General features: G+C 40.0%; 1 protein-coding gene across 1 annotated transcript in view; it reads left to right on the forward strand.

Annotated features, from left to right (window-relative positions):
• The first annotated feature begins 7,293 nt into the window (after positions 1–7,293).
• col5a2a (collagen, type V, alpha 2a) overlaps positions 7,294–15,608 on the forward strand; it is a 43,014-nt gene continuing 34,699 nt past the window's right edge. The window contains exon 1 of the mRNA XM_034134294.1: positions 7,294–7,537. Coding sequence (XP_033990185.1) covers positions 7,447–7,537 — 91 coding nt within the window. The 5' untranslated portion in view covers positions 7,294–7,446. The remainder of the gene's footprint in view (positions 7,538–15,608) is intronic.

Consider the following 15,608-nt stretch of genomic DNA (forward strand, 5'->3'; position numbering starts at 1 on the left):
GTCGCCAGAAGCAAAATGCTAACGTTATGCTATAAACGAACTACAGCAGGGTCGCTGCTTCAACGTCACGCCAACTTAAGATCCATATTCAAACATACAGATTCTAAATGGTACAAGTTGAAGCGTTTGTTGAACAGTTTGCAGGAGGCAGGTATTTGCTTTCAAGCAGAACAGGGCAAACAAACTTAGCGGGAGTGTTTTACGTGTTCGGTGTAATGACGTAAAACGGCCTGGACAACTTCTGTAGTCCTATTCAGCCACATGTTAACAACCATCGTTTTTCAGACACGTAAACTCTTCAAAAATCACCAGCGGGGTCACTGCTGATGTATTTAATGTTGTAGAACAAAACGTGATCTGTCTCTTCAATTTGTGTCAAACACAGACCTTATTTCGAGCTATTTTCCAAAATCCTATGGAGAAATTGCATTGCTTTTTGTCGAAGGAACCGGACGTGGTAAAAATGCTAACTTACTTCCGGGTTTTAGGACGCGTCACTGCGGTTCTCTATACATGGGCTGCACAGGTTGTCATGACTCATGTCCGACTATCACAAGTAGAATCATAATGAAAAATATGCCGGTAAAATGTGCCTGTAGAAAGCGGCTTATGCCACAATAGGATAGCAACAAAATGTAGTCAAGATAGTCAGTTTAGCTTCGGTTGCTATGCTAACATCACCTATTTTATACCAGAGAAACTTTCATAACAGCGTTGTGATGTCAAACAGCGTCAATTCATACTGAAACACATTCACTTACAGTATGGGGAATTGGGGATATGTATCAGCTGCTTGTGTGACAGTCAGACAGTGAATACTTTACAGCGGCCGCTGCTGTGTGAGCTAACCCGGAACAAAACGGGGGCTGAAAAGAAAAACCGGTTCCGAACCAGAAAAGCTCTATCACGGAGCTAGAACGGGCAATACAGTATCACAAAAATGTGACAGGGTTAAAAATGTATTTGTCACAGCTAGCCAGTATTTGTTACTGTTAAATGTGCACTTATGTTGCATTCATGTGTTTTAAAAGATGCTTAAATTAAAAGCTAATATAAACCACATGTGGCTTAAATGAGCCTCACCTGAGATTGTGTGACTGATGAAGTATGTGACCTGAAGACAGATGTATGTACTGTACTACAGCGAATGATGGCTTTATACTGATTGGCTGCTTCGGTTTCTGACATTTCGGATTCTGGCTCACACTTGAGTAGAACAGGGACATCGTTAACGTTATTAGTAACACCTGTGCTCTCATTACTCTGCCAGCTGTGAAAAGGCCTAATTAGCCAGGACATATACTTTAATATGATGGTTTACAACAGTTATTGACAGTGTTTTTTGCAGCAGGTTGACTATGGATGATTCACAGGTTGGGACTTTGTATGGAAAGAGAGGTGGCATATGAGAAGGAGGAGGTTAGTATTTTAATGAACAATAAATGAGAAAGGTTTTATTAGTAGTTAAAGTAAAATGTGACAGCTGTAGATAAAAATAAATGACCTATTTTATTTAGCATTTTATCTTAGCTAACGTTAACATAATGTTAGCTAAGATAAAATGAGCCTCTTGAATTCTGTTAGCTAGCATTATCACATACTCTACTCCATTATACTATTTGCTAACAGCGAGACACTTTAACTACGCTAACGTTAATGGCTACTTTGCAAGTTTAGCTAGTTTTCTTGAATGAGCATTATTGTAATATTGTTACGTCAAGTACAGAATTATACATGATGTATTACACTATAGCAATAAGCTGCTTTGGTTTCTGACATTTTGCTAGCTCACACTTAAATCAAACAGGGCCATCTTCTAATCTTTGAGCAACACTTGTGCGCTCCAAACTCTGCCAGCTATAAAAGAGGTCTTATAAACCAGGACACACACATATAATTTAATATGTGTTCTCAAACAGTTATTGACAGTGTTCTTTTTTGTTGTTGTTGTAGCAGGTTGACTCTGGATGACTTGCAGGTTGGGAATTTGTACGGAGAAAAAGAGGAAGCATACGAGAGGGAGGAGGTTAGTATTTGTATGAACAATAAATGAGAATGGTTTTGAATAGTTAAAGTGTAAATGTTACGGCTGTAGGTAAAAATAAATGACCTTCTAGCATTGTATCTTAGCTAATACTAACATGAAGTTGGCTTTAAAAACAGCCACTTAAATTTTGGTAGCTAGCATTATCATTACTCAAACTATTTGCTACACATTAACTATCCTAACGGTAATGGCTACTTTGCTAGTTAGCATTATTGTAATCTTTGCTACTCTACCTAATTTTGCAGTGTTGCCATTGACCACGAAATTGAAGAAGAAACAGCTCCAGTTACAGGTTTTAAGGTAGGGAACAACTCACTCCATTTCTGCAGCTGTCAACTGATTAGAATTAATGAAATTACACTTTGTAAGTTTCTGTTTTATGTATGTTCACCACACAGTTTATGTTGTTCATCAATGTTATTAAGCTTAAAATGCCAGATATATTACATTAAATTAGGTTTATGTGATGAAAAATGTACTTTTACGGAGTACAAACCGTGTCCTTAAATTAATTTGGCTGCAGACTATATTCTATTTTATCCTCATAGGCAAACACATGAATAACCGCAGATTAAGAGTCATTGATCTGACTTTTGCTGAGTCACTATCTATTTCTCCACATGAATGACTTGACCTGATACTGTAAGAAATAAAATCAATGTTTATATGGCGTAATTTAGATTAAATACACTGTTTTAATTTAGAACAGTTTTTATTCAGAAAACCGGAAGTTCACACAACGACTTCCGGTTTTGCAAGTAAATATTGTTAGCTTCAATTTAAGGTTAGCATTAGCATGTGGCTAAAGGCTACGTTTTGAAACAGTGAATTTCAGGTGAAATGACACGTAGTGTTGTACACTAAACACACTGTCTTTAACCCTCACTTATTGACACTGAAATACTTTATATGGGAATGTTTAAATAACCACAGACATTAGAATATTGTAAATTAACAACAGAAAAACGCCAGGAAGTGCCTTGGACCCGCCCCCGTCGAAACCGGCAAATAGGAGAAGACTACAGTTGATAACCCGTGATGGACAGAGGAAAACGATCTCTTTCACCCGGCTGACCCCACGTGAACGGGACAACGGGGGGAAGCAGCTGCTTTTGCATATTCCATTTGTGTCACCGTATCATTTGTTTAAAGGGGACCTATCATGCAAAATGCACTTTTGTACGTCTTTTATACATGAATATGTGTCCCCGGTGTTCCAGGGAACTCACCAAGTGTCGGAAAACTCAACCCTCTCTATTTTCCTCCATACCCAAATCTCTAAAAAAGGGGCTGCAACGGATCTGATAAAAACTGATCCAGATTTGAACACTGTCCTGACGTCAGGACGGTGGCGCTACGGCTATTGGGCCAACTCCACCAATCAGGAGGAGACAGCCACGGCCATTGCCGTTCGAAAGCGCTGGAGACGCTGTAGTACATATGCCAGGCCTGTAAGTGGCGCTGTAGTCTGACACAAAAGCAGCGAAGAAGACTTGGTTACCATGGTTACCCTTCTGTTTATTCTCCACTGTGGCTTTCTTTCTCCCTCCCCGAGGCAAGCGTTTGCTCCCGCTGCAATGCAATCCCTCCCCGTCGAGGCAAGCACTGTAATTCTCTCCGGTTAGTCCACCAGCAGAAGACAAACACCCACTTCTCCGCCTCTTCCAAGGAACGAGGGGACCGTGCGGCAGAGTTTCAGTTTGTTTCGCCGGTCAAGATGTCCGTTAAAGTTGAAATCTTCCGGACAAAATTAGAAAAGTGCTGGTCAAAGGTCTTCTTTGTTATTCATTGGGCTTTAAAACAAATGAATAACGACTCTATATAATAAAACACGAGGACAGAGATCTCTTTTTCTCCCCCTCTTCTGACAGCCCAGCAGCTGATTAGAGCACGTCTCCCCTCTCCTGCAGGGGGGCGTGGTCAGCAGAATCAGACCCGTAGACAGCAAACAGCACATAGAGCGAAATGAGGCATGGCTAAAATGCATGATCTGTTTGGTATTTTGAAAACAGAAACGTATAAATATACCTTATATAGGTATGGCCCTACAATATATCATTTAAATATAGCATGATAGGTTTCCTTTAATTAAATGCTGTTAACTTTTGAGAAAGCTTCCTTGGACTCTTTTCAGCTAATCCTGCTCTCAGGTCTAAATCACCTATACCCTATCACATTTGAGACCTATAACATTTCATTCAGTCTGAACAAAAAACACTTTTAACAGTCCAGTCAAATAATAAAAAAATAAAAAAAACTTTGTGATATATTAAAGTAGGAAGTAGAAATTAATGCTTATCTCCAGATTCCCGGAAATCTGAATTAAAATAATCCTCTTTTGAATAACTGTAAGTGATGACAGCCTAATCTTGCCTTTTATGTAAGAGGAAACCAGGACTTGTAGATTGATTTGCTACCTATCAGATGGGGATCACCCAAGCGGTTGATGCACATTCTGCAAGCAAAACCTCTGCTTCAACATTTGAAAAGGTCCATAAAATATCATCATGCAACACTGACTCTGGATGCGCGTTCTGTTGTTGACTTTCAACACATTTGTATACAGACCAGCGGGGGACACGACACAAATTGATTCCCAGAGAACCTATCCTCTTTTTTGGCAGAATTCTCTAAAATGAAAAAATCCTTGGCAATCTGGCAGTATCTGCAGTGTCCTGATGGTTCCTTTTTTTTCTCCACCAATGTTTCCACAGTAAACACATTGAATGCTTCTTGTGAGTCTTGTTAAGAAGATCTCTGAGTTGGCTGACCTGGTTTGTGGGCAGGGCCAACAAGAAAACAGCTGTCTTTCTCATTAGCTCTTCCCTAGTCTCTTGAACCCCCCTCTCTTTCTAAACACACACAGACACTCGCACACACCCTGTCTGATGGAAAGCCAATAACACAATGCTTTTAGCACCTTGTGAACATGGCAAACAGCTGTTTCCTGTCACACATTTCAGGGTTAGTTGTGTGTGCACCCTGGTATCACCAAATGGTGTATGATAAACATGTTAATTTCTTAAAAAATGTGTATGTTATCAGTCTGTATTTTTTGACCCCAGCTGATGATGTAGTATAATGAGTGAAAAGATTCCACAAAAGGGAGAAGGACTGGATGGATGTAAGGGCAGCTGTAGGTGTTCCATGTGCTTAAGTTATGTAATGAACTTACTTTTATTAACCAACACCTTTTATATTGTTTATACCTTGACAATAAGTTATTTTGCCAGCTATCTTTTTTAATTCATAACATTAAAGGTGGTAAGGTAAGTTTGAGAAATCGGCTCGAGATACACTTTTTGTTATATTCCATGGAATGCTCTTAACATCCCGATAGCAATGAATATCTTAAGTGCTTTGACAAAAAATCCATAAAAAAATGTCATCTGTGGAAGCCGTAATACTGTAAAAAGTACGACCAATCATTTTAGCCAGCCCGGCTAAAATAATTGGATGGCCTACCTGCCTGTCAGCCTTCCATCTGTGCACAAACTTATCTCGTGCCCTCATTGGTCATGTGCGCGTTCGTGTGTGTTGGAGGAGGGGCTCTGTAAGGAAGTGGCAGATTTTTTCCGGCTGTGTATTTTCAAATTCTAGCGCACTCAACCTGGTTTCTCCAAAATTACCTACCCCACCTTTAACAATGTGTTTTAAACTGCAGCAATGTGTCCGTATATAATGATTAGCGCTGGCTACTTTACTTTCATACTTTACGTAAATGACTTAACACACATACCCATTTGAACCCAAATTTGATATTTTCTTAACCTTACCAAGTTGATTATTTGAATTGACAATGTTAACCACATGTTCAAACTGCGCTGAAATCTGTATCAGACAAGATGGGAATGAAACATGACCTGCTAAATGTCCTTAAATGAGATCATGTTAGTGTGGTTAAGATGAACATTCTTGGTGTCATCTCAGTTGAAATAAACCAGTTTGTTTCACTATAAATAACAGCTGAAAAACAAAGGTTTGAACAGTTACTACTGTACAATCACGTTACTTGTGTTGGCTTTAAATGTGAAGCATTGGTAATATGTTCGTATCCAGGACTTCCTTACCATGATTCACCACGACTGAATGAGACAGGGAGAAACTGCTCTGGAGGGAATCCTTCCACTGCTCTTTTTTTCCCTCCTACATTCATTTTCCAATAGATGAATCAATGGCTTGTCTGCAAACCATTCTCAGTGACTTAGAGAACTGAAGTAGAAACAGATTCCTTCATGTCTTTTGGGAGGAGAAGGAATGGCTCATCATTCCAAGTAGTCTCACTTGTAGGAGGCGGGGTCAAATTAGGAGTTGAATCTATGAATGTTATGTGTCTGCCTGTATCTGGCATGAAGATTGGATTTCGAATGACATATGTGTTGGCAATGACCGAAAAAATATCAGATTGTGTTGAATATCAGCCTTTTTCGTATTATTATATGTAAGGGTTCAGTTTAAGAACTTTACACAAACTGACACTGTATGTATCAGACAAATCTCACTGGGCTACTTTTACCTTTACAGTAGGTATCCAAACTATTTCACTCTTATCAGATTTTAAAAAGCATTCCATGTTGTCGCCATAAATCAAGAGGTGTTGTTGACCTCAGATTTCTCTCTAAATTTAAACTCTGGATTCCCAATCGTGACCACCTACAGTCGTGACCACCCACAGTGACCGTCACACACAGTTTCACTTTGCTTTTTGTCTGCTTTTCTGCACTTTGCTTGTAGCTAAAGAGATGCTACAGAATACAAAAATAAAACAATTAACAGACAAGCTTGTATGTTTAAATTACTTCACTACAATTTCTCATCAGAAAAAGAGTTGTTATAAACTCTATTCTTGCTTTTAATTGGCCAGTAAAAAGGGATTCTGATCTTACTGTGGGTCTTGTTTGGTGCCCCAGAGACGGCAATAAAACAGCAGTTTTATGATCTTACTTAGCAACCACTTCTGAAAAGAGTCAAAAAATCAGTGACACCTCAAGACAAGCCAATGTCTTTTTTCCTTATCTGCTCCCTTGCATCTTTTACTGTTTTTTTTTTTAATACTAATACATTGTGAGATAACTAGACAGAAAGAAACGCAGAAAAGTATGAGAACTTGTGAACATGGGTGTAGTTCTCCCACAGCCACAAAAGCCTGTGAGAGGATGGTTATGGGAGAGGGCTGACAAAAGGGGGAGGGAAATTAGGCTGGCCAGCATTCTTCTCATTTAAAGCTGTAACTACACAAAAAAGCACTCACGCAGTCGGGGCTGGGTCTGCTTGCTGCTTACAAGGAGAGCTACTCTTGAATTCATGGTGGTGCAGTGCTAACCTGATTTTTTTTTTTCCTTTTCATCCTTTTTCCTCTTGCTTCACGCACAAGAAAGGCTCATGTATTTTTTATAAACATGATGGGTTTTGTGCATTTAAGGAGTTTCCTTTTTCTGGTGGTCTCCATCGCTCACGTTTTGATTGTTACATGTCAAGACGCAACTAGTGGTAAGTGAACTCATCTGCTGTTTATTTTAACACCCAATTGTGTTGAATATAATGTGTGATGGTGGCTGATGGTTGCCCTTTGAATGGACTGGACATTGTGCTGGACGAGTGAGCAGTTGGATTAAGTAGTTCAATGTCATTGTTTTTGCCTGTTTGCTCTTGATTAAAGGAGAACTCATTCTTGATAAGACCTTTTATTACATATTGTTAACTTCCTACACCAAGCATTGGATCTTTTTGCTAAAGTCACTTATCCTCACATGGCAACTTGATGTTCACTACTGCCTTGTTACGAATTGTGGTTTTACAGGACAACAGCTGAAAATGTAGTTACTGCACGGAACATGTGGGTAAGATCTCTGGTAGAGATGATTGAGACAAAACCTACCTAGTTATTAAAGACTAACTTAGTGAAGATTTAATAATAATGGTAGCTCTTATGTGGATTATCTGCAATAGAGGAACAAGCCCTTTATGTCAGGGAACAGTCCTGTGGACATCTGTCAGTGATTGCAAGTGATGTCACCCTCAGGCACTGAAAATGTGCAGTGGAGGGGAAATGAGCACCTTTGCGGTTTTGCATTACTCTTGGACTACTTCACCACTTTGGAACATTCATTAAGTGTTACCACAGCCATTTTCTTCCCCTTCGGACTTATATTGTACATCTGCAGAAAGGATTTCAGCACCAGCGCTTGCGCGCCTCTGAGGGAACACAGACTGCATGTTAATTCAGGCCAGATGTGAGGAGACATTGGAGGAGAGATGCTGTTGGAGCCTCTGACTCACTCTGTGCTGCTGAGGTCTTCAGCTGGCAACACACAGAGCTAGAACACCTGAGTGTTCTTGTTTTACTTGAACTGTGCTTCCCCCTTTTTTTCCCCAACTGAGTGTTTGATCTGGTGTGTCGTCACAGGGACTGTGTTGTTTTTACATATGATGTCATGGGCCACACTGATCACTGGAAAGTTAATTTGATTGGCCCCTGATGAAGAGTTGAGTTAAGCAGTGCCACACAGACAGTACTGTTTATTGTTTTAAAAGCTGTGGATACCTCTGGATAATTTAAGTTTTCTTTGACATTATATCATCAACTAAAATAAGTTTGCTTAATGTGAATTTACGGAGTAAAGCCGAGACAGCTGTGTGATAGTGTGGCATCAGATAGAGCACCACCCTGTGGTGAATGCAGCAAAGGGCCCAACACATCTCTCATACTGTATGCACACTTTTATTGACTAGAAACAAATATTTCTGTCCCTGCCTTTCTGTTTTGTTCCAACATATATTTTAACTCTGCTAATGCTGGACTTAACAAATAGGGTAACACTACAGTTGAATTCATTTCCCCTGCATATATGGACATTGAGTTATCTCTGAAAGAAATACGCGACTGTGAAAGAACAGCTGTACTTGGCTGCTCTGTCGTGATCAGGAAAATGACTTTATGTTAATCTGTTTGTCCCTATTTATTTCAAAGTTCTTATAGGCCTTCTTTTAAACCGTTTTCCATATGCCTGTGTCTCTCTATGTTGAGCACACTTCTTTCCATGGAACAGTGGTGGGTGAGGCGATTGCCTTTGACCAAATGAAAACAGTGGAAAGTTCATGGTTTTGTAGACGAAGGGAAAATGTGGTTCACTAGCTGTGTGTGTGTGTGTGTGTGTGTGTGTGTGTGTGTGTGTGTGTGTGTGTGTGTGTGTGTGTGTGTGTGTGGTGTGTGTGTGTGTGTGTGTGTGTGTGTGTGTGTGTGTGTGTGTGTGTGTGTAGTGTGTGTGTGTGTGTGTGTGTGTGTGTGTGTGTGTGTGTGTGTGTGTGTGTGTGTGCTGTGTGTGTGTGTGTGGTGTGTGTGTGTGTGATGTAGTGTGTGTGTGTGTGTGTGTGGTGTGTGTGTGTGTGTGGTGTGTGTGTGTGTGTGTGTGTGTGTGTGTGTGTGTGTGTGTGTGTGTGTGTGTGTGTGTGTGTGTGTGTGTGTGTGTGTGTGTGTGTGCTGTGTGTGTGTGTGTGTGTGTGTGTGTGTGTGTGTGTGTGTGTGTGTGTGTGTGTGTGTGGTGTGTGTGTGTGGTGTGTGTGTGTGTGTGTGTGTGTGTGTGTGTGTGTGTCTTTTTCACAATATGTCTAGTGTTATATTAAATGTTTTTATACTTTCCCATAAAAATAAATTGCATCATAAAGGGACATTTCTTTTCTCCTTGATTACCTTAGTCTTGACATAAAATATGTAATCTAAGTCAATGGAAGTTCCCGTAGCGAGAAGGTTGGGCTGGATGGATAGGTCAAATAAACACAGTACCTTTGCTGTTTGGTGTCCAGAAACTAAAAGAAAACATTGACTTATTTTAAGTTTAGTTTATAACCTCAGTTGTATAACAACACTGATCTTTGCCTTAACCCTAAGTACTGTTGTTGGGTTTTAAACCACGTGTCAAAAACTTTAAACGTAATCTCGGAGGAATGCTAATGCTAAGCTAACCACCAATGAGGGGCAACGAGAACATCATATGACACACTCAATTGTACACCTTCGAAACAATGCTGAAAATAGAGTACCACTGGGATATTCTGAACGCCAATGGCTACAAATACCAGTGTTCCTCCATTTAATTGGGACTTTTATGTGGAAAGTTGAAACTTTAAATTGAGTATGGTTAAATGTTGATGAAACTAAGTAATTGCAAGCAGTCTCATTGGCTCAGTAAACTATTAACACATTAAAGAATCTTTTTAATGAACTCAGCAAAAGTCCATGTTGAGGACCACAAGGTTATTGTAAAGTTATTGTGAAGATCTGATTAATAGGACTTTTGTAGAATGTATTAAGTCAAGTATGGTTCTTTTGAAGACTGAAAACATCTTTAAAACAAATGTTGATTTTCGTTTTTAGTCAATGGAGTTATGCAGCTCAAAATGAAAGTCATATGGTGGGCTGCACATGTGCGGAAAGTCTGCATGTAAAAGGACATAAGTTGGCAAGTGAGATCAAGGAGCAGACTTTATGCTTTAAGCAGTTGGAAATGGTGACGCCAGTACAGATTACCAGGAAAATAATGTGCATCCTTCATTGAAAACCTATGACCTGGCTGTAACTGGAGAAGCTGACATATTGAAATCCTATTTGGAGAAAAGTTTACCGATGTGAACATGGAAAAAGGAAAATAAAACTGCAATAATAAAACAAATAAAAACAGGAAGCCAGCCCACAGTTTTACCCTGAGAACATTGTGTCTAAGTGCGTAAGTGTGTGTGTGTGTGTGTGTGTCTGTATGTATGTGTGTGTGTTGAACATTGCTCCTCCCAGACGCTGACATAGCTGTAAAACATCTTAAAAGATGCCACTTAGCGCCGTGCATCAAAGACTTAGTCTTGGTTACACCAGTGAATTACTTCATTACTAACATTCATCTTGATTTTGGATATTCACACAGCCAAATCAACTCAAAATGTGTTTCCCTCTGTGTGAGCAACACATGAGCAGAAAGCAAAAATCTGCTATTCAAAATCAACAAAATCTTCATGAGGTCACTGTCTTCCAAATTGGTTCCAGTTGTTGCCACATCACTGACATCGCAACAAATGGGCTGTTTTCTACCAAAGCTGAAACGTCCAAACATGTGAATTCAACCAGGTCCACAGACGGCCCTGATTAGAAACACATGCCGCATTTTTGTGCCATGACTTGATTACACGCCTCTTTTCTCCCAGAGTTTAAGGGGGAGGGGCTCACCGAATTGTACATTGTGTTACACGCTAAGAAGATAACGTTTTTACAGTGGTCTGATATATAGCGTCTGGTGGCGAACGCTGGGGTGTCTTGGTGGCACAGACGAAGGAGTTGATTGATTTTCAATAAAGATTGTGCCTGGAGGACTGCTCCATGGGAACCGCTTATAAACCAAATTATTGCAGTCAGCAAATGGAGGCTTGGGGTGGGGGGATGACTTCCAGATGTTAAAATAGTTGCTTTGGCAGTATTTGGAATATCGTTTAAAACAAAAACGGCTAGATATAGTTGGAAACGGAGAACGATAACTGGATGCAAGATATACAGTGTCTATATTTCTTTACATTGACGAGAGTTTGTATACTACTGGCTCATGGTTTGCCTAAACAGTTTTCTCCCGGAACATTACTCCTCCGCAGGTTCAAGTTAAAGTAACTATTTGTTCGAAAGCCTTGCAATTATAGCTCCCCTCTGACAGACTTCCTGGTCCTTGATTGGCACTTAGTTTCCTCTGCCCTGTCATCCTCTCAGCCTGTCCTGTGGGAGGATGACAGGACACAATGTAAACACAGAAGGGAAGTGCTTCCGGAGCGCTATAATTCTCTTTATTTCATTCTAATTAAGAATGTGCCAAAACTGCTTCTCATACTAGTTACATGGAAGAGATTGGCCCCTTCATTTGATTGTGAGAACCTAAATAAAACTAATTGTACGTCCTACGGCCACCATGGCCTTTGTGCCCCTCACACTGTTAAAATCTCGAAGTTGCTTTGAAAGCGTCAGAGTAGTGGTCTGGTCTCTGACTGCATTATGCTGCGTTCGCAACGGACGCGATGCGAATATTCGCGAGTTTCACCGCGGCTGTCAGCTGTGTTTACTCCTGTCATTCAAGCAGGACGCGCTGGAGAGGGGGCGGTGCTTATATCCATGTAAATACTGTGGTAGAAACCAACTACAACAAAATTCACATATTTTACCGTGATTTAATTGTAATAGGCCTACACGTTTAAAAAATGATGCCGAAGTAACAAAATACTGATTCCGGTTAGTAAAAAACATGAATTAATGACAAGACGGCAGGCGAAAAACCTTTTAAAATGCGTGTTTTCTGAATGGAGATCAGATCGATCAGGCTAAACTAACCTGTAGCTGCTCTGTCCACACTCACAACAACGTCCTAAAGACAGAAATAAAGCAGCGACTGTATTCGCCATGACACAGACAGTCTGTGGTTTGTACTTGTTTAACTTTTGTCCAGTTTCTGAACAGATATGAGGAGCTGTGAGCTCTGAGGGCTAACAGCTAACGGCTGATGTTTTGGTTTTCTGATTCAACGTCAGTGGCTGAGATCCTCACTGCTGATTGATTGGCAACTGCGAGAACGCGTCACGCGAATTTGGCGCTCGAGTTGAAAAAATGGATTAAAGAGACTCTCGTACACGACACAGCACGCACAGCACGCACAGCACGCACGCACGCACGCACACACACACACACAGACTTTTGCATTTCAAAGTATTGCTTGTTCATACAGTTGAATGTTGGAGCTTCACTGTGCACTGCTGAATGATGTATGTGCAGCGTTTGACCCTTGAAGGCTTTTTCTTCTGCTCTGAAATGGAATATATTTGTTACATATAATAGAATTTTAGATTTTTTGATTTGATTTCGGATTTGTGAATGGGAGAAGTAGTAGATAGAAAACATAGCAAACACTAATTATTCAAAGTAGAGTATTTCATTTTATATACGGTAATACTAAGGAGGCATAGGCCTATAACTATATGATTATAATGTTTTTCCATTACTGATATTAAAAAAGTGATTTGTTTTCCATGTCATTCGTGTTTTTCTTATGTTATTTATTTGTAAGCTCCAAATCCAAATGTTTCCCTCAATGGCCTTTGTGCCCTAAAAAAATCTGTGACACCAAAGGCCAAATGGCCTTGCCCCTAAAATGACGAAATTCCAAACCTGGCGCCAAATACAGATTTATGAGGATGACATCAATCTAATGTCAGATTGGGCTTTTCATTCTTTTATTTTTAAAAACAACTTTGAATTGAGAGGTTTCGAAAAAAGTACACATATTTGAGGCAATAGGGCCTGAAAACCGGCTATCCTCTTGCATCATGGGAAATGCAGGACCCAGGATTTCCTAGATGCTGCTACTTCAATGTCCTCCATTTAAAAATATTTGTACTCATTTGTGTCAACCTTTTTAGGCTCATATTATCTCTCTTTCAACAATTAAAAAGTAATAATATCAATCCCGAAATGTCAGGAAAAACAAACATGACCGCCATGCCTTTGAAAAGAACAGTTCTCCTGTACAGTGAGTGTTGATACAGCTGCTTGTAGTTTTTTCAGGAGGTCAGGAGGACTCTTGCCCTTTGGAGCTTATCCTCTGCAGGTTGGCAGGCCTTAGTGTAATATAGCACTCCCTCTGAACATGTCTCTCTCTCCCCTGGTGACTTTTTCAAAGGGCTGCTGTAATTGCTTCAAATCTTCCAATTTCTTGAGATGTTGGGTCCCATCTGGACTCCCTCTCTCTGTGGTCAAGTGCTTCAGGCCAGCTAATGATTCAGCAAAATTAGATTATAGTTTCTGTTGAGTGATTTTCGCAGCAAAGAAGAGTGTCAGTAATAAGCATACAAAAGCATGCAAACATTTCCTGTCATGACAAAGCTAAGCTTTAGAGATACTGTAATCTATAGTGTTTGCTTTAGAAATAATGGCATTTTAATAACAAGAAACACCCAAGATGTAGCCTTCTCGTCATAAATTCTTCAAAACGACAAACAAGTCCGACTCTCAAGCATCACTTGCTTGTACGCCGCAACATGGTGTCTGTCAGCCATAATTGCAGGTTGTGGTCTAACCTAAATTCTAAGTTGTAGCTAGGTTGTGTATATTACATCTGCAGTGGGTGAACGAGTGGAGCTACATGGGTGACAAGGGTTAGCAATGTGGCCTGAGTTATGTTTAGGCTCTTAACAACTTGTTGGACAGCTGATTGACTCGATGGTGAACGCCTATAAGTGTGGTGAAATGGCTCAGGGCCAGTTCTGTATGCAGGTGGTCCTTCTTTAGTGGAGCCCAAGCCGATGAAGTGTCACTACTGCAAATAAATAGATATAAATAAATAACATTAGACTGTATGTAGGTGATTAGTTTTTAGTTAAGAACCACAGTACCTATGTGATTTTAAGCAGGAGGCAACATAAACAGCAGGCTCTGCATTGCTTTAAACTGAAACATTGTGGATTTATTATAGACTCTTCTCAAACACAGTTTCCTATGCATCTCTACAGAAAGTGATGCAATGTGGAACAACCCACCGAATCAATTTTAGGGCTGTCTTAGACTTAAGAAATTCTTAGTCGACTAACACTCAAGCGATAAGTTGATTTAATCGTCTCTCCATAAAGAACACCTGAATCTTGAGTTTACCACAGATAGGCTTTTGGCTAATACGTTTCTTGGAAATAGGTAACTTCGCAATACAAATTATTGAAAAATTACCAAGCCACTCAAGAAATTCATAGAGGAGAGGTTATGAGGCATAAAGAGCAAAAAGGTCTGCGTAGAGAGGTCAATGAGGATGGAAGCATTGAAGGATATCATGTTGTATGAGCATACGTTGTTTTACTCTATGTTGATTGTGCATGATACATGCCTTGACTGAGTTGCACCACATCATTGGATTCCCCTGTTCAGTGTCAGGACTTGTCTTGTGTACTTTATATTATCCACCAGATCAATGGAATACAGTCTTAAATCATTACAAAAAAGGATCTTCCATTGCTCCAACAAGGATTATCTCCATGTTCAGAAGTCAAATGCATTAGCTTTTGAGAAGAGTTGCTTCCAACACACAAAGCTCTGGAGTCTTAACCACACAACACTGCCAGAACTCTACAGAAGGGATGATGTTTCTCAAAAATGTAATCTACTATTAAACTCATATGGTTTTAACTGAGAACAGCGTCACATCTGGAAGCACAAAGTGAATCAGAAGGGCTGAAGAAGAGTTTTTTTGCTATTTAGAAGACTTTTTTTATTATATTGCCTGGTTTGCAAATCATTGTCATTGTTCGTTCCGATTCCTATGTGGCGGTCTCAAAAGATGTCCAGTTCAGAAGTAAGTTATTCAGTAGAGAGAAGGATGCATATTTTAACACAATGTGAGTCTGTACTGCCCTTAACTTTACTGGCCGCCATGTCCTGTGAGTGTTCCCGAACAAACACCTCTCACACAGAGCCAGACCCATGGAAATGTCTGCTTGTAGCCGATGACTCATGGCAGCCATTGAACCTAGATGAGCCCTGCTGCAGAGGAGACAGTGT

This window comes from Trematomus bernacchii, unplaced genomic scaffold, assembly GCF_902827165.1.
Source record: "Trematomus bernacchii unplaced genomic scaffold, fTreBer1.1, whole genome shotgun sequence".
Classification (NCBI taxonomy): domain Eukaryota; kingdom Metazoa; phylum Chordata; class Actinopteri; order Perciformes; family Nototheniidae; genus Trematomus; species Trematomus bernacchii.